We start from the raw sequence: 25880 nt of genomic DNA on the forward strand, positions 1-25880 counted from the left end.
TGTGGATGTCTTTTTGTCGAGCCTTCATAGCCAATTGATCCTCCCTGTCTTGGGTATGCGGTGACAACGGGAGGATTGTAGTAGTTCCAATGCTGAAAACGGCACTTTCAAAACCCGATGCTGTAGCCCTTTCCAATTTGCACTTTGTGTGCGGCAGTCCCGACACCTAAATTAATGCGTGTCGGGACGACGGGTAGGTTGAGGCATGTGGCTGTGTTGGTGACATTTTGTGGACAAAAATGATGATTTCAGTGAGTTAAGGTGTATATCGATGGAAGGTGAAAATCGGTTGTGAAAATGGATATTCCTATCATATCGATAGGTTGTTAGTCGCTTGAAGCCATGTTACTGTCGAGTTGATGTTTGGGGACTGATTGTGACACTATCGAATCTTAGTCAGGTCTAGGCGACGTCTAGGCGTGTCAGTTGTCTCATGGACCCAGGTATTTGGTACATAGCTAGGTGCTTCGATCCGAAGTTGATGAAGTGGTATTCTACTCTATTATTCCATCATACTTCTATCACTATCCTATCAAGTATATTAGATTTACCTGCTTCGTTACTATTTATGTCACTTGCTCTACTTTTTGTCTTTACTTATCGTTATATCATTTTGTTGGATAACTTGATTAGTAAAGTGGCTTATATAGGCCATCATGACATCAGACATGCTTAGTTACTCTACATATTGGCTCACTATTGTATATCTCTTCACATGCTTCATGATTATCATATATAGATCTTATCGTGTTGGACGTATAACAAGTAGAGTAGGATTGGATGATACACAATTACTTCTTCGTGGATTTTAATCTTTTTGGTCAGTTTCGCTCAACTATGGATATGACATACCATTGACTTTGTGGTTAGCTTTACTTTATATGAGTTTTGACTTTGACCTTCATTGTCAACAGATTGCTCCCCGTGAGAATTACCGCTTCTATAGTGGCTCAGTTACTTATGAATATAGTAGGATTCACCACCGCATGATGCGCATTTACGTACACTAATTCGGTTTGGCCACCGCCAGTGAGTGTTCTTCTCAGAAAAAGAGGACGAAAGTGACCCACGAGTCAGGTTCGTGCAGGTGTGGGTTTTGCCTGAGTTCTTTAAGACCAATACCGAATGTGGATTGGCTTATATGTTGGATTAATTGTCCGGTTGATGCATAACATACTTTGCACTTCGATTTGATTATAGTAGCAACATCTTACTAATTGACATACATGCTTCTTACCCGTTTACTCTTATGCTACTACAGTTGATTATCGTACTGTTATCCTGCTTTTCTTTTCTGCTGACCAGTGAGTACGGTCTGTCCTCAGCGACACGTTGCCCCTAATAGAAAACATACTAATATGCTTCGCAACCCACTTTTTATAGGTGAGGCGGGTAGTGAGGGTCAGAACACGGCATGAGGTCAGGATATATAGAACATCAGTAGTTTCCCTCACTTATAGACCTATCTTCAGAACCTTGAGATTTTACTTCATAAATCTATTATTTACCGCTTTTGAAATCGTGATGTAGATAAGTTTTGAGATGTGAATTGTAACCTCGAAGTTTTGGATTTTGATCGATTTGGTTTTCTTGTGATAAATAGATCTTAGTTTTGGATTTCGAGATGTCACAGTGGTTTAGACTTGTTATCTCTCTCTACTTGTCGTGGATGGATTAGTACATGTGATAATACTTGTGATTCATCTCTCCTTCCTGTTGTAATTGTATATTATGTGGTTGTTGTGTTGTGTGGTTGAATGATGTAGACTGTGCTCCTAAGTCGTGCATATACAGGAGAAACTGTCTGTTTGTACATGGGAGACTATCCATGTGGTGGGTCTATGCATATTAGTTGGGCTCTTAGTTTTAATAATTAAAAAATTACATGTTTTTCCGCTAAATCCTATTTTCAACATGAAGGCTTTACAAAAAGAGGCTTCGGGGCGTGACAACTAGGCTAGTATGCTTTCGAAAGCACGAAGGTTTCCGTGCTTTCAAGTTCTTTTCGTCTTTTCGATGATAGGATATCTGATTCGGCGATGGGCTCTGTTAACATGATCTATAATGTTGGAACTATCTAAAACCCAAATTTCATAATAATTTCATAATTTTTTTACATTATTTGCCTAGAGAATAGTCTCAAAATGACCAACTGAAAATAAAATCTCATAAAAAACATTGGTAGAAGACATAAATTTCAAATCGGAAATATTGATCTTGCTTTTTATGGTAAATATAATTTTCTATCAAAATTTCACGTAACTTAGATTGTTTCTACATTGTCAAACTTACAAACATGCAACATCTGCCATTAAAATAGTCATTTTTTAGATCTTTTGATCACTTAGCAAATGATGTAGAAAAATTGTGAAATTTGGTTTCTAGATAGTTTCAATAGTTTAGACCATGTCTACCAAAGCCAATCGTCGGATGTCCCATCATCCAAATAACTTGAAAGCATGGAGGCCTCCATGTTTTCAAAAGCATACTAGCACACATTTTGAATTTAGGTCTGTCGACAGACCTATTTTGAGCAGGGATTAAAAATTCGCTTTTTATCTTATGAAATGAAAATTGGAAAATCTAAGAAAATATATTCATATTTCTCCCCAGAAAAAATCGTGATGCACAAGTACCATGACTTTCTACCCTAACGAAATCATATGCACGATCAAGTGGGTTCACGGCAAATCGAGCTGACTTAGTGGAATTGTTATGTACCATCATCCGTTGGTCCTCAAAAGGAAAACATATTCCCTATACCTAGTGTATGGATACACTCCATACACCATATTATATATTTGTTGGCGAATTCTTTAAAATCTGATCTAACAAATATAACATACAGTATCTAAACGAGCCTATATATAAAAAAATATTTATTTTAAAAAATCTAGAATCTAAGCATGAAATAGCCATAAAATTAACGGTATAAAAAGAATCATTGTTCAATTTATAAGATATCGAAGTCCATATTTATGATGTTTGATACATATGCCTTATAAATTTTATGTTGGTGTAACTTAAAAGTGTGTAATTAGAACCCTAACCTCTATATATATAGAGTCCGGCTACTGCAATATCAATAGTACCAAGCGCTTGGTGCTATCGAGTTTTCTGCAGTTAGATCTCCCTCTGACCATTTCCACCCGTTAGATCATATTATTCAACCAACCACCAACTCAACACAAGTGGACAGCTATCATCCTAACTGCACATCCCTTCATCCAAGAGCCGAAAACTCGATAGCACCAAGCGCTTGATATTATCGATAGTATAGTAGCCTAATTCTATATATACATATATATATATATATATATATATATATATATATAGAGAGAGAGAGAGAGAGAGAGAGAGAGAGAGAAGAGAGTAGGGCTACTATATTCTTATGAGTATAGAGCCCTTCGTACTCATAAGTTATTTTCAATGTTGAGGCTTCCGAATTGACGATCCACACCGTTAAATATGATCTAGAGTATTTAAAACTTATAAAAATAATTTCGTAATTTTTCGAAATCATTATAAAGTCCATCAAGCGGGTATAAAATGAACGGTCAAAATCGAACGGCGTCCTAAAAATGGATGGTCGGATCCTTCAATTTAAGATCAGAGTTATTGATCTTTATTTAGATAGTGAATAGAATTTTTTATCAAAAATTCAATCTATTCCGATTCTTTTACACCGTTGAACTAGAAAATATCTCATACCGGCCGTTAAAAATTGTCAATTTTTAACGCTTTTGTTCGTAAGGTAAATGATATCGAAAATTTATAAAATTTGATATCTGGAAGTTTTAAATGCTCTAGATAATGTTTAACGGTATGGATCGTCAATTTGGAAGCTCTATCATAGAAAACAACTTATGAGTACGAAGGCGATCGTACTCATAAGAGTATAGTAGCCGAACTCTATATATATATATATATATAGTAGGGCTACTATACTCTTATGAGTATAGAGTCCTTTATACTCATAAGTTGTTTTCGACGATGGAGCTTCCGAATCGACGATCCACTCCGTTAAATATGATCTAGAGTATTTGAAACTTCAAGAAAACAAATTTCGTAATTTTTCGAAATCATAATAAAGTCCATCAAATGGGTATAAAATGAACGGTCGAAATTGAACGACGTCCTAAAAATGGATGATCGAATCCTTCAATTTAAGATCGGAGTTATTGATCTTTATCTATGTAGTGAATAGAATTTTCTATCAAAAATTCAACCGATTCCGATTCTTTTACACCGTTAAACTACCAAGTATCCCATACCGGTTGTTAAGGATCGACGAACCACTCCGTTAAATATGATCTAGAGTATTTGAAACTTCTAGAAAATAAATTTCGTAAGTTTTCAAAATCATAATAAAGTCCATCAAGTGGGTATAAAATGAACGGTCGAAATCGAACGACGTCCAAAAAATGGATGATCGGATCCTTCAATTTAAGATCGGAGTTATTGATCTTTATCTAGGTAGTGAAAAGAATTTTCTATCAAAAATTCAACCGATTCCGATTCTTTTACACCGTTAAACTACCAAGTATCACATACCGGCCGTTAAGAATTGTCACTTTTGTGACCTTTTGATCGTAAGCTAATGATGTCGAAAAATTATGAAATTTGATTTCTAGAAGTTTTAAGTGCTCTAGATAATGTTTAACGGTATGGATCGTCAATTCGAAAGCTCCATCATCGAAAACAACTTATGAGTACGAGGGCGATCGTACTCATAAGAGCATAGTAGCCGGACTCTATATATATATAGAGTCTGGCTACTATACTCTTATGAGTATAGTCCTTCGTACTCATAAGTTGTTTTCGATGATGAAGCTTCCGAATTGACGATCCACTCCGTTAAATATGATCTAGAGTATTTGAAACTTCTAGAAAAAAAATTTCGTAATTTTTCGAAATCATAATAAAGCTCATCAAGCGGACATAAAATGAACGGTCGAAATAGAACGACGCCTTAAAATGGATTAGATCCGTCAATTTAAGATCAGAGTTATGGATCTTTATCTAGGTAGTGAATAGAATTTTCTATCAAAAATTCAACAAATTCCGATTCTTTTACACCGTTAAACTAGCAAATATCCCATACCGGCCATTAAAAATTGTCAATTTTGTGACCTTTTGATGGTAAGGTAAATAATGTCAAAAAATTATAAAATTTGATTTCTAGAAATTTTAAATGCTCTAAATAACGTTTGACGGCATGGATCGTCGATTCAGAAGCTCTATCATCGAAAACGACTTATGAATACGAGGACGATCGTACTCATAAAGAGTATAGTGCCAAACTCTATAAATATATATATATGGTTGAGAGGGTGGTTGGTTGAATAGTATAATCTAACGGGTGGAAATGGTCAAAGAGGATCTAACGGCAGAAAACTTGATAGCACCAAGTATTTGGTATTATCGATAGTATAGTAGCCGGACTATATATATATATATATATAGAACTAGGCTACTATGCTATTAATAGCACCAAGTCACTGGTGCTACCAAGTTTTCGGCCATTGGATTAAGAGATGTGCGGTTAGGATGATGTGGGCCCCCTAGGGTTGAGTGAGTGGTTGGTTGAATAGTATGATCTAACGGGTGAAAATGATCACAAGGGTAGATCTAACGGCGGAAAACTTGGTAGCACCAAGTGCTTTGTGCTATTAATAGCATAGTAGCCGGACTCTNATATTATATTCTGCACATAGGAACTGGAGGGGGGGACTAGGATCCTTTTGAGAGGATTTGGTCCCAAAAATCTTTCAAATTCAATGTTGGTGTGATTGAATCAATATTAGCGCATTTGGAAATAATCCAAAGTATATGCACTTATTAGAAACTGAAAAATCGCAAAATTATATTACTTTTGGAGAAAAAGGAACAATGTAAATTGAATTGGCTTCAGAAACATAATCTGTAATATCTCTATTGGAAATGAAAGTCATCATTCTTGATCAAGATATTAACAAATGTTTATGCAACCAAATTTGAGATTGCTTGATGGATGAGTAGAATGCATTGAAATTCCATAGAATTTGGTTTCTACTATCTTCAAATTTCTCTAAAACATTTCTAACAGCTCCAATCGTCAAATCAAATGACCTAAAATTGATTTTGAGAAGGAAGGATTTAGGCCTAAACATTCCCAAAAATATCAGTCTAGACAGTTCAAATTGTCTAGATCATATTTAACGGTAATATTCATCAATTCGGACGCACAATCATCGGAAATGAGGAAGCGTAGAAGGTAAAGGGACAAAGGGTGCAATAGTTACAATAGATAATGAGTGTTGAACAATAATGCATTCAATCCTATTGGTTTGTATATAGCGAGCAGCCATCCGAATCCATCTTTCTCAAATAAAGACTCCAATAACTCTCTGTGTATTTGCATATGACATGTTATATCATAAAACCTAACAATCTAATAGATTGCGGGACCAATGACATCAAAATATGACGAAAGATGGAAAGTATGTAATAAGTGATAAATAAAGGCCATTACCAATAGCCTCAACTAGGCGCAGGACCATCTGCCCTGTATGAAGCCCTCTGATACAGCTTGTCCAATAAACCCTGTATGCATCAACTATGTAAACACAACCCTATAAATTAAAAGGAATCTACATAAGTACACCACTTGAATCTTTCTTTAAATGAAAAGTAATACCTAAGAATAAATAATATTCCGTCAGACTATTGTAAATTCATCATAGCAATCTAATAAGGAAATCATTCGAACCGAACTCATAAAGAAGCTACACACAGTAAACATCTCATATTTATGACATGTGAAAAGGTATAAGCAGTTAGTGTCTTTGTCCAAATCCAAGACGTTAGCACATGAATGCCATGACACAGAAGAATTAAGAGTGAAGTATTATAATTTCGATAGTATCTTATCATACATTTAATACCTATGAATGAAAAGATGAGGGGTGAAAATGGGTTGGATATTAGCAGATCCGACCTGACTCCAAATCCAATATAACAGAATATGAGTGAAGAGTTCACTGTCCAACTCAGGTTCAGATTTGGATCTGGATCTCAAATTTAAAATTCTTGTGTTGGGACTCGGATTTGGTTTCACTATTTCTCTTTGGATTCGGATTTGAATATCAGATTATCCTAGTCTAAAATTGGTTCTAATATATTTTTAATATGTAGCACATCTGTTGAGTCTACGTTCAGCATTGTTTTAGTAAGATTTTCTAATTTTTTTAATGTTTTCTCGAATTTTTATTTTGAGGAAGCTAAGATATATAATGGCAATTTTTTTACTGTTGTATTCAATACACTTTTAGATATCCAATTCGCATCCATATTTGTTCAATACACTTTTAGATATCCAATTCGCATCCATATTTGTTTAAATATCTGATCCGAATTCTGAATATGTTTTTTTACCGAATACGAATTCAAATTTTAGTATCCAATCTATGTCCATCTCCAATAAATTATGGATATGGACATGGATTGAGTGTTAACTGATCCATATCCAATTCATTTTCACCCCCAGCATAAATGGTACATAATATGTATCATACCGGGATACAAGAATCACAAAAAACAAAAAATGTGAAATAAGTGATTACTCTCCATCCACTAACTTTAATTCTTCATGAATACTTCAAAATTTAGGCAGCAAGATTAAAATAGTAAATAAGGCTTCTGTGAAACATAAAAGACTTGTAACAAATTTATCCCAATAGAAGAAGCTTCAACCTTATCTTCCCATGATTAGTATTCTCAAACTTCTAGAATTGAAATAGCTGTTTAGTAATTATAAGAAAAATAAAAGTTGGCAAGTGTATTATGTCGGCAGTTTCACCTATAGGTCATCAGAAGCCCATACTGCAATGACCTACTCTTCTTTGCATTTGCATGCATGTTCACTCAATCATGTGCATTCACCATGTTTTCATATAATTTGAGATGGATAAAATTAAAGGAGGGTATTTCTGATCGGATTCCACTACATTGTGATGTATCTGATTTTCCTGATCCATTGTGCCAAAATACTTGCACTGTGTCCTAACACGCTATCTTGCGTGTTTGTTACCTTAACCAATTGTTTTGGTTCAATTAGGATATAATTTTTCATAAGTTTTTATCTGAGTTTCAAAATTCAGTTTACACAATAAATTCATGAAACCAATTCTGACTCCAAAAGTTCACCAGGTTTGTGGTGAGAACGTTCTTGTTGGATTTTTAATCAACTTTAACTTTAATTTGGCATTTTAATGACTCAATTCAAACCAGAAATGAGCAAGTTCTGGCCCAAAGAGCGAGAATTTGTCAGATTGCCAGCATATTAATCCAATATTAACTTATTCATTTGCTACATCATCCACTCTCTAGCTCTTTTGGCATGTCACTTATCCATGTAGGAGTGCAAATCTAGACTTTTCCTAACTTCTGAGTAGATAATCTGACAAATTTCGACTACAAATCCACTAAGAGCTGTCTCTCAACCTAAATGTATAAAAGTTCCCCTCCCTCCTAAATTTAGAGGTGTGGAAGTGTTGATATCTTCATCCGAGGAGGATCTCGTCAATCACTCAGTTTGATTACAAAGGAGGACCATTCACACTCTTTCTACCTGTCTCTTTTTTTAATTCTCAATTCTACTTAGTTTTCTATGTAGCTCACATCTACATCGATCTACAGGAAAGCATCTTACAGAAACTTAAGGAAAGAGATCAGACCTCAGATCGTGAGAATTCTACATCTAGAGATAGATATATCTCGTCTCTCATTTTCAACTTCTTTTCGGTGTAATGTCAGAATTGACTCTGTTTGATCATATAACTGCAAATTTTATAGTATTTAACGATTACAAATCAAAGATCCATGTGTTTTTACTTGCTTGCATCTTTATGATATGGATGATTTTGATGCTGTTGACACCAACAATGAGCAATGGCGGCGCAGAGTGTCGAAGGATATTTTGGCAAGGAGGTTTGCCGAAGAGTGGCCAATTCGGCTTTCAACGTTGCATACTTGCATCTAAACGCACCTACTTCTGTGATCAAAGGGCAGGCCCATTTGAATTCAAAGGTTCCAAATTCAAATGGGCGCAATCGAGGGTGAGGAGTTAGGGGACAGCTGAGGAAAGAGAGGTGCCGGATCATGGGAGTTACTCCGACGATCACGACGACACACCTATAAAAGGCGAAGACAGCTACAAATGAGGAGATCCGAACATCACACCACAGACGCCAGCCTATACTCCGCATTCGAGTAGGAGTAGCTGTAACGTAGCCTACAAGTAGTCATAACTTAATCCAGGAGTAGTCGTGCATAATCTCTGACGCCACTCAATCCTCGACGACATCACCCCTTACGACAGAGATTTTAGTGCAATAGTCTTCTCCCAAAATTTCATTCTAAAATTAGACCCGTTAAATTTTTATTTGTAAATATAGTCTTATGGCAGAGAGAAAAGAAATATTAGTGAAAGCGGTAAATGATTCACCGCATTCATTAAATTTTTTACGGTTCTATAAAAGCGGTGAATAATTCACCGCTGTTAAAAATGGTAAATCATTCACCGCTTTCTTCCTTTTTTTACTCCTTTCTATATCTCTACAACAGTTTTAGGAGAAATTATGAATGCGGTGAAGCCTATATTATTTATTTTTCAAAATCTCAATATGATATGTTAGAGGTCTATTTTTACAATTATTTTTTAAAAAAACTATTTTTATAATTATAAAAATCGGTAGGATTATTTATAAAAAGAATTCCCTGATGACTGTACCATTCCGATCATCGTCGGACGACCTCGTCCTCACCTGTGAACGTACTTCCTCACACCGTGCACCTCCATCCGCATGAACCCACCAATGCACGAGGACTGCTACTATACTATGGCCTCGCATCACCACTTCAACCTAATCAGCGACCAAAGCTCGAAAGCTGAAGCAACCAGCCTTCGACCTGCGTGCATGAAGAGCGCAAGGCCTTTCCTCGAGATCGAACCTAATTGGATGGTTCCCTCTCCGGTCGGCGCCTAAGCACAAGTCAGATCACCCCTTTCCCACGAAGAGAAATTACATATTGAAGGACGACCCGGATCGCGCCAGGTGTGGCCACGATTACATCCGCTAACGGCTGCGAATAGGACACTATATATATTATACTCCAATATTTCCTCCAATTTTTAACTATTTTTAAGATACGTCGGTTCGATTTCAGATTTGAACCAATAGATCCCTTGATCTATGAACTATGTAGTGCATGATGATTGTAATTTCTACGAGGCTTTAGCTTTTGAGGAATAGACATGTTATTGTTCAAATTGAAACCAAAGTGTATGAACTCAAACCTTGGACCTCGGAATTTCAGGATCAAATAGCAGAGAGCAGAGTTGATGTCAACCTAAAATCCACATTTGGGCTATTAAATACTAAACGGGATAACCAATCCAATTTAAATCCAAAACTATATATATGTTTTTTTGCCGAAAGAAGTGATCGTTGTGTTTATATGCTTGATTTTTTTTTTTTTTGGGTGTCGTTTCTTCTCCAAATGCCATGATTCTTGGGGGAAACCTTTAGAGCATGATTATAATCATTTAAATGGCTTTGGAGATGATTATCATAAGTATTAGCGAATCTATGTGGAGCACTTGTAGATCACAAGATAAGAACCGAAATCAGTAATAGCCCTACATCGGATAATGTAGGGAACTAGGGATAACAGTTTTGCACAAATTAGAATTCTAATTATTGATAACTTAGACTGACATACTTCCCGCTAGTCATTCAGACCCAACAAAATTTGCTAAAACTAGCAGGCTAGACCTGATAATTTCATATGGTATTAGAGCCACCACTAGAGGTACTATTTATATGAGGCTGATTGATTCTGCATCCTAGGAGTTACCCTCGATTAGGGATGTTACGTGGGCCGTGCTGGGCCAGCCCAGCCCACATTTACCAGACCAAAACAGGCTTGGGGCTGGCCAAGCCCGGCTCCAAATGCGGATCGTGCTGAGCCTAGGTGGATTTTCTGGATTCCTAGCCCAACACGGCCTTCCGGCTCGGAACACACGAGCTAGGCTGTGTCGTGTTGGGCCCATCCTGACCTAGTAATTTTTTTTATTTTTTTAAAATATTTAAGGGATTTAAAATTTTTATTATTAAAAGCTAAAATATTTAAATAGTCCTAAATTTTTTTCTAACTATTACTAGGGTACTATGGCTACAAAATTAATTTTTAAAAATTTTTTAAAATTTTAAACTTTTAAATCATATTTGGACAAAAGTTTAAAATTTAAAAAACTATTTGGATAAAATTTTAAAAAATCATAAATTGTGACATCCCTAGTATTTTGAATAGTCTTAAATATAAGATATAATAAGGCTAAATCTCTCAACCCTGCTATAGTATTTTGGGTGCTAACTAGGCCCAAGAGGTTAAAAAGGTTAAGTGCGCTAGCGCTAGAGTAGTTCTAGGATGAATGAACCACTGAACCCCTTAAAAGTGGTACGTCATAGTTGACATCAGAGCCAATCACCAGCCAGAAGTATGAGATGAGTCTCGGATGAGCTAAAGTTATACAGCGGGTAGAGCGCGGCTTCTCGGCTGACGATTGTTTTCGGTGGAGCGCAGTTCCTCACAAGGTCGGTTAAGGCTAGCAAGACGAGTCTCACATCGCCTAATGCTTTTGAGTGTTCTTGAGCCTAACGAGAACGTCTAGGCTTAAAGAGGAGAGGAATGTAACACTCCTAGCATTTGGAATCCTATATGTCAAATATAATAAGACAAAACCTCTTAACCTAACTATTGCATTTTGGGCGGCTGCTAGGCCCAAGAGGTTAAAAGGGTTAAGCGTGCTAGAGCTAGAGTAGTTCTAGGATGGGTGAACCCTCGAGTAAATGGGTCGTCACATAAACCTTTAAGAAAACTATTTGAATAAAATCTAAAATGTATAAATTTAAAAATTTAAAATTATTTAACTAAAATTTTAAATAATTATGTAGATAAAAATTCAAATTTTTAATTTTTTTTTTAAAAAATTATGTCGGTTGAGGGCCCCTAGTCTTAGGGGCTAGTCCTCTAAGCCTCTATTCTCCCAAGGGAGGTAACTTGGGAGAAGGGAAAAAAAACTAGGCTCCCTTAACAGAAAGGAGCCTAGCTCCTAATTTGGCCTGCTCCAAGGCTGCGCGAGGCCTAGCCTTGGGAGTTGGGCTGTGGTAACTCGATAGGCACGGCCCATATGGGTCATGCCGTGCTAGGCCGACGAGCTCGAACGCAGTGGCCCAGCAAGGCATGAAGAATCAGGCCGACACGGGAGCTATAGCATCAATGTCGTGTCGGGCAAGATGGTCCACAAGACGTTCAGCCTGTTTTACATCCCTCCCCTCAGTCCAATAGAGGTGTAGGATACCACAGCCAGTGACGATAGTGGGGTAGTCTTCATGCCTCTTGGAACCCACATGGATATATAAGGGGGCAAGCATAGGGCATATGTAAATGATCCTAACATGGGAGTACAAATTTTTGGTATTGGACACCTGTTAAAAGCAATTTCCTGGGAATAGAAACTTTTATAGGAAATATAGTAAAAGGCTAATGAAAAAGTGTCAATGTAATACCCTTTTAAACTTTGGGCTCTTTGTGAAATTGAACTTGTTTGAGGGTTTATGTGCAAAAAAGGCTTAATTAGCTCTAGTAAATTCAGGATCTTACTCTCTCTGTTTCTCTTGCATACACCACCCCGCCCCCAAGTCTCCTTCTCTCTCTCACTCTCTCTCACGCGCACGCGCGTTGGCTCTTTCTTTGTCTAGCGATGTTTTTGTTGTTCTTGGCCGCCACCACACTCCTTAATCATCATCGAGCCCATTTGGTCCGTCATCAACAGCACTTTGTTTCCCATTGTTTTGTTCATTGCCTTTGAGAAGGTTTTCTATTTCCTTCATCCTTTTCTCATTTGTCTATTCCTATAAGTTAATTTCTCCTTTATTATTCATCGGCATGTGAATCTTGCAGATATTCCTCTCTTGATGGGTTTTAGATTTAAAATTGTTAAAACCTGAAATCTCGTGTTTATTTTGATCTAGAATCATTTGGAAATTGTGATTTTCTTAAATCTTGGTATAGCTATGAGATCCAATTATAGAGTTTGTTTGTATTCTCCATGCATTCGGAATGCTTACCAGGTGTTCGACAAAATGCCTCAGGGAAGGCAAATGTAATTTTTAGTTCGACCTCATCATATTACAATTAGTTAATATGTATGTTGGCATCTGAAAAATATATTTTCGAACACATTCATTTTAATCTTCCAAATCCTATTTATATCACATTATCTTTTTGAACAATACAGTTTATAGAAATCTTTCTTTGGGATTGAGAGTTGAGATCTTCAAGTTATTTTATTCTATCTTTTTCATGTACGATATTGGCTTGTTAGCAACTATTTTAAACTTGTTCTAACATTTTATGCAATCCTATTTTAAATTTGGCTTTTGATTGGACTATTAGCGTATTTTGGAGGTAAGTGATTGAACACCTTAGTTTATTTTTAGTAAAACTATAGAAATACGTTACAACAACAAAATAATTTCTTTTTGTATAGTTCTTTCGAAATAAGTAATAAAGATGCTTACATAGATTACAAATCAATGGAAATGAAGGATTTAAAAAAAAAAAAATTGACTACTGTGTAATTTCAAAACAAAATGTGTACTTTTGATATTTATGCTTAGTTGGTCATATTCAGTATTCGATAAATTGTCTTCCAATTATTGACAAGGAAAATAACATTAAAGTGGTGATGTCTCTTTGTATTTTGGTATAACTATGTTGGCCACATCAAAATGAATTTTGTGATAGAAGCTAGCATCAATTTTATAATGCATCTCCGAGTGCAACTTTGACGCGCCTTCGAGCATTATTGCGCCTTATCAATGCACCTTTTTAGTACTATTTTGATATACCTTCAAGTGCCTTTCCTTTGTGTTCGCATCCTTGGATGCCTCTCAAATGTGCTTTGGATTTTGCCAATAGATCATTTATATAGTTAGTTGCCAAAGACTTGTGTTTTGAAAATTCAACTTTTTCAAAATAAATATATTTTAGTCAACACTCTATTTCTCTCCGTTCAATTTGTAAAATAGGTTTTGCTCAAAACACAATTTCTAAAATTAAGATTTTCAAAGTTTCTAGAAATCTAGTCACTACTATTGTATTTTCTCTACGCAAATTAATCCCTAAATATTTCGATTTTTTTTATCAGATGGTTTAATCCAACTAATGTGGTGAAGGTTACTTACCCAAGGTACTAAGTCCAACTAGATTGTCAGAAATGGGATCGAGTGAAAGCTAGATGCAGAGACCCTTATGTAAAATTTAATATTTTGACAGATAGCGCATGTTTGTTTAGTTTAGAATTGTTGTGATTTTTAGTGAGTTTAAATAATTGACTATTTGTAGAATCTTGAGTAGTGGATTATAGTTTTGTGGATAATTGACTTATTGAAGAGATTTATGGGTTGCCAATCTGTTAGGTGTTTAACTAGTTCTCGAGATAGGATGTTATTTCTCGATATCTATAGGTTTTGCTGCCTTGCATACTATGTTGCACAGATACAGATACGGGGATACGGATACGACACGATACGGATACGGTGATACGGCAATTTCTAAAACTTCTAGGATACGATACGCGGGATATACTTAAATAAAATATTATTTTAAATATATTTAAATGTATGTTGATTATATGTAATGATATATTGAGAACAATTAGAATATCTAGACTATATTAAGGAATATATTCTAATATGCATTAACTTGTATAATTATTCTACATATGTTCATAAAAAAATATAATCAATCATATAAAATAATAATTCAAAAAGTATCAAACCAACTATCATTCAACTTGATCAAATGATAACAATAAATATATAGTCGCACAAACTAGATAATTAGCCATTCAATATATATGTCTGATTTGTTAGTTCTATTATGAAAATAGTAATAAAAAAATATGCTAACAATTTAATAGAGAAGGAAAAAAAAATCATATTTTCTATAGCCTTTGTTGCTTGATACTAGGTTGACAAATTAGATGGAAGAGAGTAAATACGGTGTGAAGATAGAACAAGAGAGAGCGCCTTCTACCATTCAAGAATAAAAAGATAGATGAAATGACAAATTAAACAGATATTGGTGTTTTTCTCACTCTTTTCCTTCTTTCCAATAGGTTTGGACGTGAGTTTTTAAAAAAAATTTAAGTTTCAATCATTTTAGACCAAAAAAGAACCTGGCCGTGTCCGCCCCTTATCCCCCCCGTATCTCTCACGTATCCGAGCCGTATCCGATATTTTCTTATTTTTTAAAAATGCCGGATACTTCATTCCCGTATCGGACACGTATCGGGCGCGTATCGGGGGCGTATCGGTATCCGATACGTATCCGATACGGATACGGCATGAAATTTGAAGTATCCGTGCTTCATAGCTTGCATATTTGTGTTTACTTAATTGCTAGTATGCGGCATCTATTACATCTTAGGGTTGGGCCATGGCATATAACAAGTGGCACAAAGCGAATATGCAGTGTCTCCAACTAGTGAAACAACAGAATATGTTAAGCTACAAAATTTTCTAAACAGAGCCACTAATATTTGTGAAAAAGCGGTTAACAATAGCAAACCATTTTATTTGATCATGTGTGCATTATTTCAACTTACATTTAGAAAGCACAACAAAGAACCAGCAAGTGAACCCCCAACAGCCAAAAGGGCTAAGAAGCGAAAATCAAAAATAACCTGCTCAATAAGAAAAGAGAAGACATTAGGATATAATATACATATGGAGATTTGACAAATACAACCTAAATTAGTATGATATATCATATATGAATGAGTGAATAAGGAGGAAAAAGAAAGCTGAGTGCCACAAGTTCTATTGAAATCATCCATGGTAATACAAGAAAGTCCCATAACACTTACAGCTTATTAGCTAATCCTTAATAACTCATAAAGTCCCAGAAATTAGGTCATCATCAGCGCAAGTCTGGAAATTTAATGTTCAAAGGAAATACTTTATATAATCCACTTTTAGCCAATTTTTACTTTAGGAACCAATTGCCCTTTCAGCTGAAAGCAGAAATAGGTTTTAGAGTTTTAGCCGGTCCCAAAGAGAATTGGTTCTACTTCACAACAAGCAAATAAGATTTTAAGGCTGAAAATCAGAAGCTCCAGTTTGGAGATTCTAATTTTTACATGGCCGGAATCAACTGAGGATTTAAGTTGGAAATTTCAAATCCCCTGAATATCTAAAGAAAATTAAATATATCTTGGAGACCTTAGAGATGAACTAACATGTGAGAAACAAAAATTATAAGGATTTTGCATAAATTGGCTTTACTTTTGATGGGATAGTTTTGTGACTTTCCAACATTAGGATAATTTTCATTTCCCAGCCACCGTCCACAAATAACATAAGAATCATATTGATGCAAACGAAGGGTTGCAAAATTTGAATTTTTAACTTGGTTTTGCTTATTGCTATTCCTTGAATAAACTAGGCTCAATTTATCGATTGTGGAGAACTTTACTAAAATTAAAGTAAGGAAGCAAGAAAATTTCAGCAAGACAAAAAATTAAAATCGAATTTAAGCAATACTAAGATGGTGATAAACCTTCAATATATAAGATAATAGCGACCAATTGAAAATACATATAATAGTTCTAAATAAAAAGGTAAGTTCGGTTTTATTGAACTTTAAAATTCTTAGATTTGGTTGTTTCAATAAAGATGGTTGGTAATGGTGGAAAGCTAGGGATAATGGGATATCATAAGATGAGGGAGAAGGTAAGATACAAGTGATTGCAGGAAATCCACGATCAACGAGGAGGATGGCAAACCACGAGTAAAACTTTGGCAAGAGGAAAGAAGAGGAAGCAAGAACCTAGAAGAACAAAAAGGGTAAGAGCAGAAGTCGATCTCGCCGCGAGGAAGAAACGACAACAATCAAGTTGAGGAAGAGACAATCTTAGTGTGAGGAAGAAGCGTCGACAATCACACCAGAAAGAAGATACACCACGGCAAGAATAAAGAACAAACGTAGGAATTTCTACTCGTCAAATTTGCTTTCTAAAGCATCAAAAACTGGGCATTTATAATGTCAAGAGCCATTCCTATAATAAATTCCTTGTCTCTCCATCTTCAGCACAACATAGTCTTCCAAGGATCCTCCAAAAAAAAGTAGCAAAGAAGATGAGGAGATTTAGAAAGCCAAAAGGTCTTTTGGGTTTTGGGTTTTGGGTTTATTTTTACTGGAGAAAAGGATTTTGGGTATGCCAGCCCAACTAAAACTAAATGATTTAAGCCCGAATTAGACACGAACTCACAAAATAAAAGAAAATTACAGTCAAAAATAAAAAGAGTTTTATTTTTGCATTAGTTCTCCCCAAGTAGGAGAAATCTCAACCCCTTCGAGATGGTATATTGATAGCTCTGATATAATCCTCTCGAAGTCAACGCAACTCTGCCTTAGAAATGCAGCTGCTATCAATCAATGGACATCGACACAAGCGTACCAAGTATCGATGATGGGTACCACAGGGCGTCGGCACGTCGCAGACTCGCACACATCCAAAATATCCTCCACCCTATCTAATGACATTTCAGTGTCAGTGCGAGATATCAAGCCATCAATATCAAATAGTAGAGGGGGCCTCTCCATGGTACTTATACAGCTTACTAACATTGAAGATCGGGGATGTCGAGACTTCCGAGGTAGATCAACTAGATATGCATTTGCCCCCAGCTTCTTCAAAATTTTGAATGGCCCGTACTTCTCTTGCTTAACTTAGCCTTTAGTCGGGAACTTCTCTTTCCTAGAATAGATTAAGACATTATCTCCTTTATTAAAAGTCATGCCCCAACGATGTTGATCCGCCGACTCCTTATACTTGATAGTAGAATCCCACAACCTCTGGCTAACCTGTTGTTGCACCTCATGAATCTATTGTAGGTGAAGTTCTCCATCTACACTAACTCTATCAAGGTAAGGTATGGGTGCTCAGTCAGGGAGGTGGGCTATAGGACAATCATATAAAGCTTCAAAAGGAGATTTCCGGAGTTCAGTTTATGTAACTGTTATAAGAAAATTCAGCTTATGGTATGATTAAATCCACTGTGTTGGTTTTCTCCAGCCAAACATCCTAAGAAATTACCCAAAGATCAATTTACTAGTTTCATTTGCCTATCAGTTTGTGGATGGTATGGGGCTACCGAACGATTTAAGTGTCGTGGCACGGGGTAGTGCCAGAAACTTGCCGGCACGGTGCGTGCCAAGTAGCGCCGATGCGTGCCGGTCAAAAAAAATTCTTGTGTGGCGACACATAATAGCATGAAATATTTATTTTCTTTAGCAACAAAATATTCTAACTATTTATTATGTCTTTTATCACATCTTTTGAACTTTATTAAGGAAATTACTTACTAATTTAAAGAATAGAGGGTTTTGAGCTGTGCCATTGGTACGGGGTCTGTATCTTGCCGGTATCTTGTTGGTACGGTACGACACGGTGAATACGGCCCGTGCCGACGGGCACTTAAAATCTTGGGGGCTACTGAAATTCAATTTGCTTCCTACTTTTAACATTAAAGTTCCCTAAAATGACCTACAAATTTTGTGTTTCTATCAAATTAATTGATTTAGGAACACGTAAACGCACAATTTCAATGAGAAACGATTTTGTCAATGCATCAGAAGTTTTCTTGAAAGAAATACAATGAGCCAGTTTTGTAAAACAATCAACAACAACAAAAACTGAATCAACTTGGCATGCAATCTTGGGTAAGCCTAGGACAAAGTCCATGGTAATATCTTTCTAGGGAATAGTGGGAATAGGAAAGGAATAGTAGGAATGGGAAGGGCAGAAGGGCAATAGCCAGTATTTTAAGTTTGTCCTTTAAATGACCACAAGCCAGCACTCCGGAGTTGGCCCACGCGACAGTTTGCTCGCCCGTGCGGAATTGGGTGCCGAAATGGATTGCCGTGGGGAGTGTATACTACCATGGGGCCATTAAGCGCAGCGCAAGCCGAACTACCTTGTGTAGGTTCCTATGAATTGAATAAAGATACTAAATGGTATTGATATAATGGTCACTAGTAGATAGTGTACATTTACAGTATGACATGACGTGTTTACTTATGTAAAGTAATTACTTTACCAGTTGCCAAATAGTTGTTGCCTTTGGGATTATAGTTGCATGATAATTATTTATTATCATCGTTATTTCCATCATGTAGTAGTTGTACTCAAGGAAAACAGTGCCGCCCCGTGCCGTGCGGCACGGGGCGTGCCGTGACAGGGGGGGTCTCGGACCCCCCCCCATGCCGCTCGAGACATAGCGGCACGGGTGCATGTGCCGCGGCACAGTGCCGCCCCGTGCCAACTTTTTTTTTTGTTTTTTTTTTCGCTTTTGTTTTTTTNTGATGAGTATAATAAGGTATATATAGGAAATATAAATAATTATTTATTTAAATCTTTCAAAATAACATTATAAGAGTTTATTGGAATCAAAAAAACTGAAAAAAATCCGTGCCAAAGCGTACCAGTAGGAGGCCGTGCGTATCTGTCGGCACGCAAGCGTGCCACGTGTCGGCACGCAAGCATGCCCGTGCCTTACCGTGCCAGGCCCGTAACGGCACGCCCCCGTGCCACGGCACTTTAAACCTTGGTTGTACTTACTTTCTTCTTTACTCATTATGAACCTAGTGGTATAATTCGCTGAGATCGGCGGCTTACCCACTGGGAACTATTGTTTAATAGTTCTCACGCCCTCTTTGTTGTTGCTTTTACAGAGCCATCCACTGCGGGAAAGGCTAGGGATCGCGGCAAGGGAGTCGCGTCTAGCTAGACATAGCTTGCAGTCCCACTAGGTGATCACCTCGCTGCTTCGAGTTTGTTGACGAGAGTAATGTGTACCCCTGTATAGAGAGACTACCACTTGTATATAGAACTGTTCAGTGATTTTGGGTTGTACATATGTTGTTAGAGCGTTGTACTTTACAGTCTTATGTTTTTACTTTCTGTTGTTTTTAGTGGACTTTTGTACTACTTATTCTCTAGCTGTTAGTACTTTGGTATATTCTATGCTCTGATACCATGTTAGACCCTTTGGTTGATTGTTATTTCTCTAACATGGTTTTGATAGACGCTTTGTATACTGTAGGTATATGGCGGATCTGTGCATGTATCGGGTATGCTTCCGCTGATACCCGGGCGTGACAGTAGGGTCGCCAATGTCTCAAAGCCTGCACAATCGCATAGAATTTTAAGAACATAAGCGGAGTAAGGGGTTCATCGATCGTTCCATTTTTCACTAAAGAAGGCTACAAGACATTTTTCTTGAGATAGTATGCCTTCATTTCCGATATGTAAGTCATCACAATCAACCTCAAACACCGTTTTAGAAGTATGGCAAGGAGCTTTTGTAAGTTTGTTCTTAACCAATTGAAAACTTTTCTCAACTTCAAGCATCCAACAAAATTTATCCCCTTTTAAGCAATCAGTTATTGGTTCAATTAATGAACCGAAATTTCAAGTAAAACGCTGATAAAAAGGCGCAAGTCCATGAAAACTTCGGATTTCAGTTTGGTCTTTGGGTTGGCCAACTCTGAATTGCTTCCATCTTGACAGGATCTACCTTAATTCTCTTGTGGCCACCACATATCCTAAGAAGGTAAGGGTATCGATCAAAAAAGTACACTTCTTAAGATTCAGAGATAAGTGATTATCTCTTAAAGTTTGAAGCACTTGTCTTAAATGATCTAAATGAATCTCAAGACTTGTGCTATAAATCAAAATGTCGTCGAAGTAAACTACGACAAACTTCCAAATGAATGCAAGACTTGGTTCATGGTGCACATGAAGGTACTCAAGACATTGGATAACCAAAGAGCATAACCGGCCACTCTTTTTATCCTTTTGTCATTTAAATGATTTATTCCATTCATCTCTAAGTCGCATACGGATTTGATTATATCCGCTCTTCAAGTTGATCTTAGAGAATATCTACACCCCTCCTAACATGTCAAGCATAACATCAAGTCTAAGGATGGGAAACCTATACTCGACGATGATTTTGTTATTGCTCGACTATCAACACACATTCGTCACATCCCATCCTTTTATTGGTGTAAGGAGGACAGGCACCACAACAGGGCTCATACTCTCTCTAATGTACCCTTTATTCAGAAGTTCAAAGACCTGCTTATATAACTTTTCATGTTCAGTAGGACTCATCTTCTAATGAGCTAGGTGTGGACTATTAGCACCTGGCACAAGATTAATGGAGTGTTGGATGTCTCTCATAGGTAGAAGGCCATCAAGAAGTTACCTCAGGTATGATGTCAAAAAATTCATTAAGAAATGCCTAAACAACTTAAGAACTTTAGTGTTCTCAATAGTTTCTTTTGCTAAAAGGATATATATTACTGGAGACTTTGCTGGAGTTTTAGAGAATTGGCAAAACCATCATTTTCTCTTCATCAATAGAGGGTTTCTTCTGAAAATATTCCGGTTTAGACTTTGGCTGGGGTAAGTAATTTAGGGGAATCAATCTAACTTTCTTCTTTTCCTTTGCGATTATGTAAGTGTTCTCCTTCCATCATATATGCTACAATCAAATTGCCAATGTTTGCCTAACAATAGGTGACTCACATCCGTGGGCACTACATCGCACCAAACCTTATCAATATAAATCTCCCCAATAGAAAATTCAACAAGACATCGCTCTATTAGCAGATATTCATTCCTATCATTAAACCAACCTATTTTGGAGGATTGTGAAAGTTTTCAGTTTGAGTTTATCAACCATCTTTCTAGAAACAAAGTTTTCAATACTCCCACTATTAATGACAATAGAGCAAAACTTAACCCCCCTTCACTATCGACTATTCTAAAAAAGGCTACAATGCTTCCAATTATCCTGACTAGACTTTAGCCTGATAGGACCGGATGGATCATGAGATTTGTTTCAGTCGCATCAGGAGACTCATCAGGAATCTCATCTATATCTTCTTGTTCTATAGTTTCTTCTCCATTTTCATTCTCTTCCTGATTTTCTATTAGATTGGCTCTAGAATCAAATTTTCTCAAAGGACAATCAAATGATTCGTGTCCTGGTTTGTTACATTTGTAACATATGATGCTAGTATCAGCGGGTTTAGCACCTAAAATTCATTTATCCTTAAGGTCTCGAATTGGTTTTGAAGAAGTTTGACTATCATTCTTTGGGATAGACTTGGCTCTATGGTGTTTTTTCCACTCGCACTTTCCTCACATCAGGCTTGTCTTTTAAGTTTGTTCTCAGCCTTAGGTGCATGACTGTAGGCTATGTCGACCCTATAGAAAGTTAAAAGGGTTTAATTTGTCGTGGGTTGGGTGCGAAGACCGACTAGATAGCATTATAGCAAGGTATCCATTGTTCTTCGTCCTCTTTAAGTTTATTACGAGCTTGAAGAGCGTAAACTTCTTCAGTATATTCTTGTATTGACTTAGACCCTTGCTTAACATTGTGAAATTTTTGGAAAATGGTTTGTTTGACAGAAATTACTCAATAAAAATTTTCCTCTAAGTTTTCTTTGATTCTTTCTCACGAGTTAATATTTTCCTTATCTTTTCTAACCCTATCATTTTGGATTTGTTAAGACATGACCTTAAACTTAAGGAAGACAAATTTAACTTTCTTGTCTCCGGATATTTCTTTTCATTCAAAAAACTATTGTATTTTGGCTAAGCAGTCCACAAATTCTTCAAGTTGTAATTTACCCTGGAACTCGCTCCACTTTAATGCCCGAATGAAGGATTTAAGTGCCGTGGCACGGAGTCATGCTGGAAACTTGCCGACACGGTACGGTACGGCACGGTGCGTGCCGAACAGTGCCGATGCGTGCCGATCAAAAAAATTCTTCTGTACCGACACACAATAGCATAAAATATTTATTTTCTTTACCAACAAAATATTCTAACTATTTATTATATCTTTTTATCACATCTTTTGAACTTTATTGAGAAAACTACTTACTAATTTAAAGAATAGAGGGTTTTAAGTTGTGCCATCAACACAGAGTCTGTATCGTGTCGGTATCTTGTTGGCACAGTACGGCACGGTGGATACGGCCCGCGCCGACGGGCACTTAAAACCTTGGCCCCAATCCTATTGTGACACATTTCCTTGGTTTTGAAAAAAGGTTGTTAAAATCAGCGCCACTTTCAGAATCTTTTTCGCCTGCATTTTGTTATTTGCATAGTTAAGATTTCTAACAGTTGTTGAATGTAACTCATTTGATTTTGTATGTTTCTCATAGAATCTTATTATCTCTCAAATGCTCCTCTCAAATTATGAGGGTTTTCACTATTGTTTGTCATTACTAAATGATTCCAAGTTGATCAATGAAGTGATGTTGTTTTTTAAAATATTTTGGCCCAAAAAGAAGACTAAGAAAGATAAACTTCAGCACCTAAAAAATTGTTCAGATCAAAACAAGTGTTCCCACAGAAGGAGCTTGCTCTGATACCAATAGATGCAAACCAAGGGTTGCAAAATTTGAATTTTTAACTTGGTTTTGTTGCTGGTATTCCTTGAAATTAACTAAGCACAATTTGTTGATTATCAAGAACTTTACTAAAATTAAAGGAAGCAAGAAAATTTCAGTATGGCAAAATTAAAATCAAATTGAAGCAATGCTATGATGGTGATAAACCTTCGATAGATGAGATAATAACGACCAATTGAAAATAAATATAATAGTTACAAATAAAAAGGTGAGTTCGGTTATCTCAGACTTAAAATGTTTAGATTTGGTTGTTTCGGTAAAGATGATTGGTAATGGTGGAAGGTTTGATTGGAAGGGATAACGGGATACCAGGAGGGATGAAGGTAAGATACAAGAAGTACACCGATCACACGACTGCAGGAAATCCACGATCGACGAGGAGGGCGGCACACTAGGGTAGAACTCCGGCACCGAGAAAGAAGAGGAGGAGGCAGGGACCCTAAGAGGAGGGGTAGGCACAAAGTCGATCTCGCCACGAGGAAGAAGCAACAACGATCAAGTTGTAAAAAAAAGACGATCTTGGCCTAGGGAAGAAACGTCGACGATCACACCAAGAAGAAAAATCACCACAGCAAGGACAGAGAACAAGAGTACGAATTTCTATTCATCAAATCTGCTCTCTAAAGCAACAATAACCGGATATTTATAGTGTCAAGAGCCATCCCTGTAATAAATTCACTGTCCCTTCATCTTCAACACAACACACTTTTCCAAGATCGTCCAAAGAAAGTGGCACAGAAGACGAGGCAATTCTAAGAAGCCAAAAGTTCTTTTCGAGTTGGGGTTAACCGAACCAACTAAAACTAAATGATTGAAGCCCGAATCAGACACGAGAACTCACAAAATTTAAAAAAAAAAAAAAAAAAAAAACTTACATTAAAAAAAAAAAAAAAATTCTATTTGCTGCATCAGACAAAGCTTCCATAGATCGAACATATAAACCTTCACCTCAACATTGATGCATGGGCCAGTATCTTAGACTTGCTTTGCTTGCTGCACGAGTCATATGGCATGTGAAAGTCAATAAGCTGGATACACATGCTGAAGAAACAAGGCCGAGGGACAAGCTGTAGCCTGTAGGAGACACAGTTTGTCTTACTTAGAAGAGTTCGACGGGATCTGCGGCCTGGACATGGACATGGGACACCGGACACAGGACACATGACACATGACAAATCACGGTCGGTTAGTTTACCACCCTATAACGATCAGGGCATAATACGAAAGGCACAGCAGGGACGAGAGATGAGAGGAAAAAAAAAAAAGAAACAGGAGGAGACAAAGATGATAATACGATGGCGAGAACCATTGATTTGCCATCCCTTTTTGGGTCATAAAAATGATTTTCTTTGTGCATTAATAAGTGTACGATGGATAGAGCGCTTTCTCTCTAGTACCTATAGTAGTATGTACCTTCGGTTCCACCAAGAGATTCACAGAATTTGGAATATAAAACGGACTGACCCTTTCGACTGCGGATTCCGCGGAGGGATCGAGACGGACGACGGAGTCAGCGGTGCGGTCGGCGGAGAGCTTGTAGGTGAAGGCGGGGGCAGAGTGGGCAGTCTTGGATTCCAGCAAGGGGGCGGAGGAGGCAAGGGAATGAGGGGGCTCGGCGGACGTGGAATCCCCCTGAGAGTGGGGAGAGGACGAGGGCGGGGGCGAGGGCGAGCGGTGGCAAGCGAACGAGCGGCCGGAGCGCGCGCGGGTCTGGGGGAGGAGGATAAGGGAAGAGACGGGAGTGGTGCACACCGGAGCAGGAACCAGAGCCATCATTTTCGCTCAGCCCTGAATTATGGAGCCGGAAAGCGTTCTTCAATGCTGTTTACTTATTATATATTTCTTGTTATTATTATTATTATTATTATCGGCTTAGATCGAAGAAAATACGCAAGGTCGACGCACGCCCGCGGTTCAACGTCGCTAGTGACATTTTTCTCAACTATTGCTTAACTGTTATGATCGAGAATTATTTTTCTTTTTCCGTCTTCTCCGTAAACTCTTCCATTTTAATAAATCCCACATATTTTTTAGTTATATATTTGCTGGGCCAAAAATTGGATGCGAAATGATACTGATTAGATCAGTGCGTTGACCATATCGGTTTCTCCTTCGGAACACAGGTCAACTCTTGCGATGACCCTCAAGTGCGCCATTCATGAGTCAAGCGATCGGCTCAGCCGAGTTCTTCTGCAGATATACTAACAACTCGCTTGAATGAGTCGAATAATTTATCCTTATTGAGAAAGAAGGATTGGAATACAGAGATTATT

General features: G+C 37.2%; 1 protein-coding gene across 4 annotated transcripts in view; it reads right to left on the reverse strand.

The window, feature by feature from the left end:
* LOC109724156 overlaps window positions 1-25435 on the reverse strand; it is a 52861-nt gene extending 27426 nt beyond the window's left edge. The window contains exons 1-3 of one of the 4 annotated variants that reach the window (XM_020252875.1): window positions 25072-25432; window positions 15719-15796; window positions 6515-6614 (exon numbers count right to left, since the gene is read on the reverse strand). In XM_020252875.1, the coding sequence (XP_020108464.1) occupies window positions 6515-6614; window positions 15719-15796; window positions 25072-25383 (490 nt within the window). In that variant the 5' untranslated portion in view covers window positions 25384-25432. Of the gene's footprint in view, window positions 1-6514; window positions 6615-15718; window positions 15797-25071 lie in introns of all 4 variants that reach the window. The other 3 variants (XM_020252876.1, XM_020252878.1, XM_020252877.1) reach the window with 3 other exon arrangements.

The sequence above is a fragment of the Ananas comosus genome, linkage group 18 (assembly GCF_001540865.1).
Source record: "Ananas comosus cultivar F153 linkage group 18, ASM154086v1, whole genome shotgun sequence".
NCBI classification, from domain to species: Eukaryota; Viridiplantae; Streptophyta; class Magnoliopsida; order Poales; family Bromeliaceae; genus Ananas; species Ananas comosus.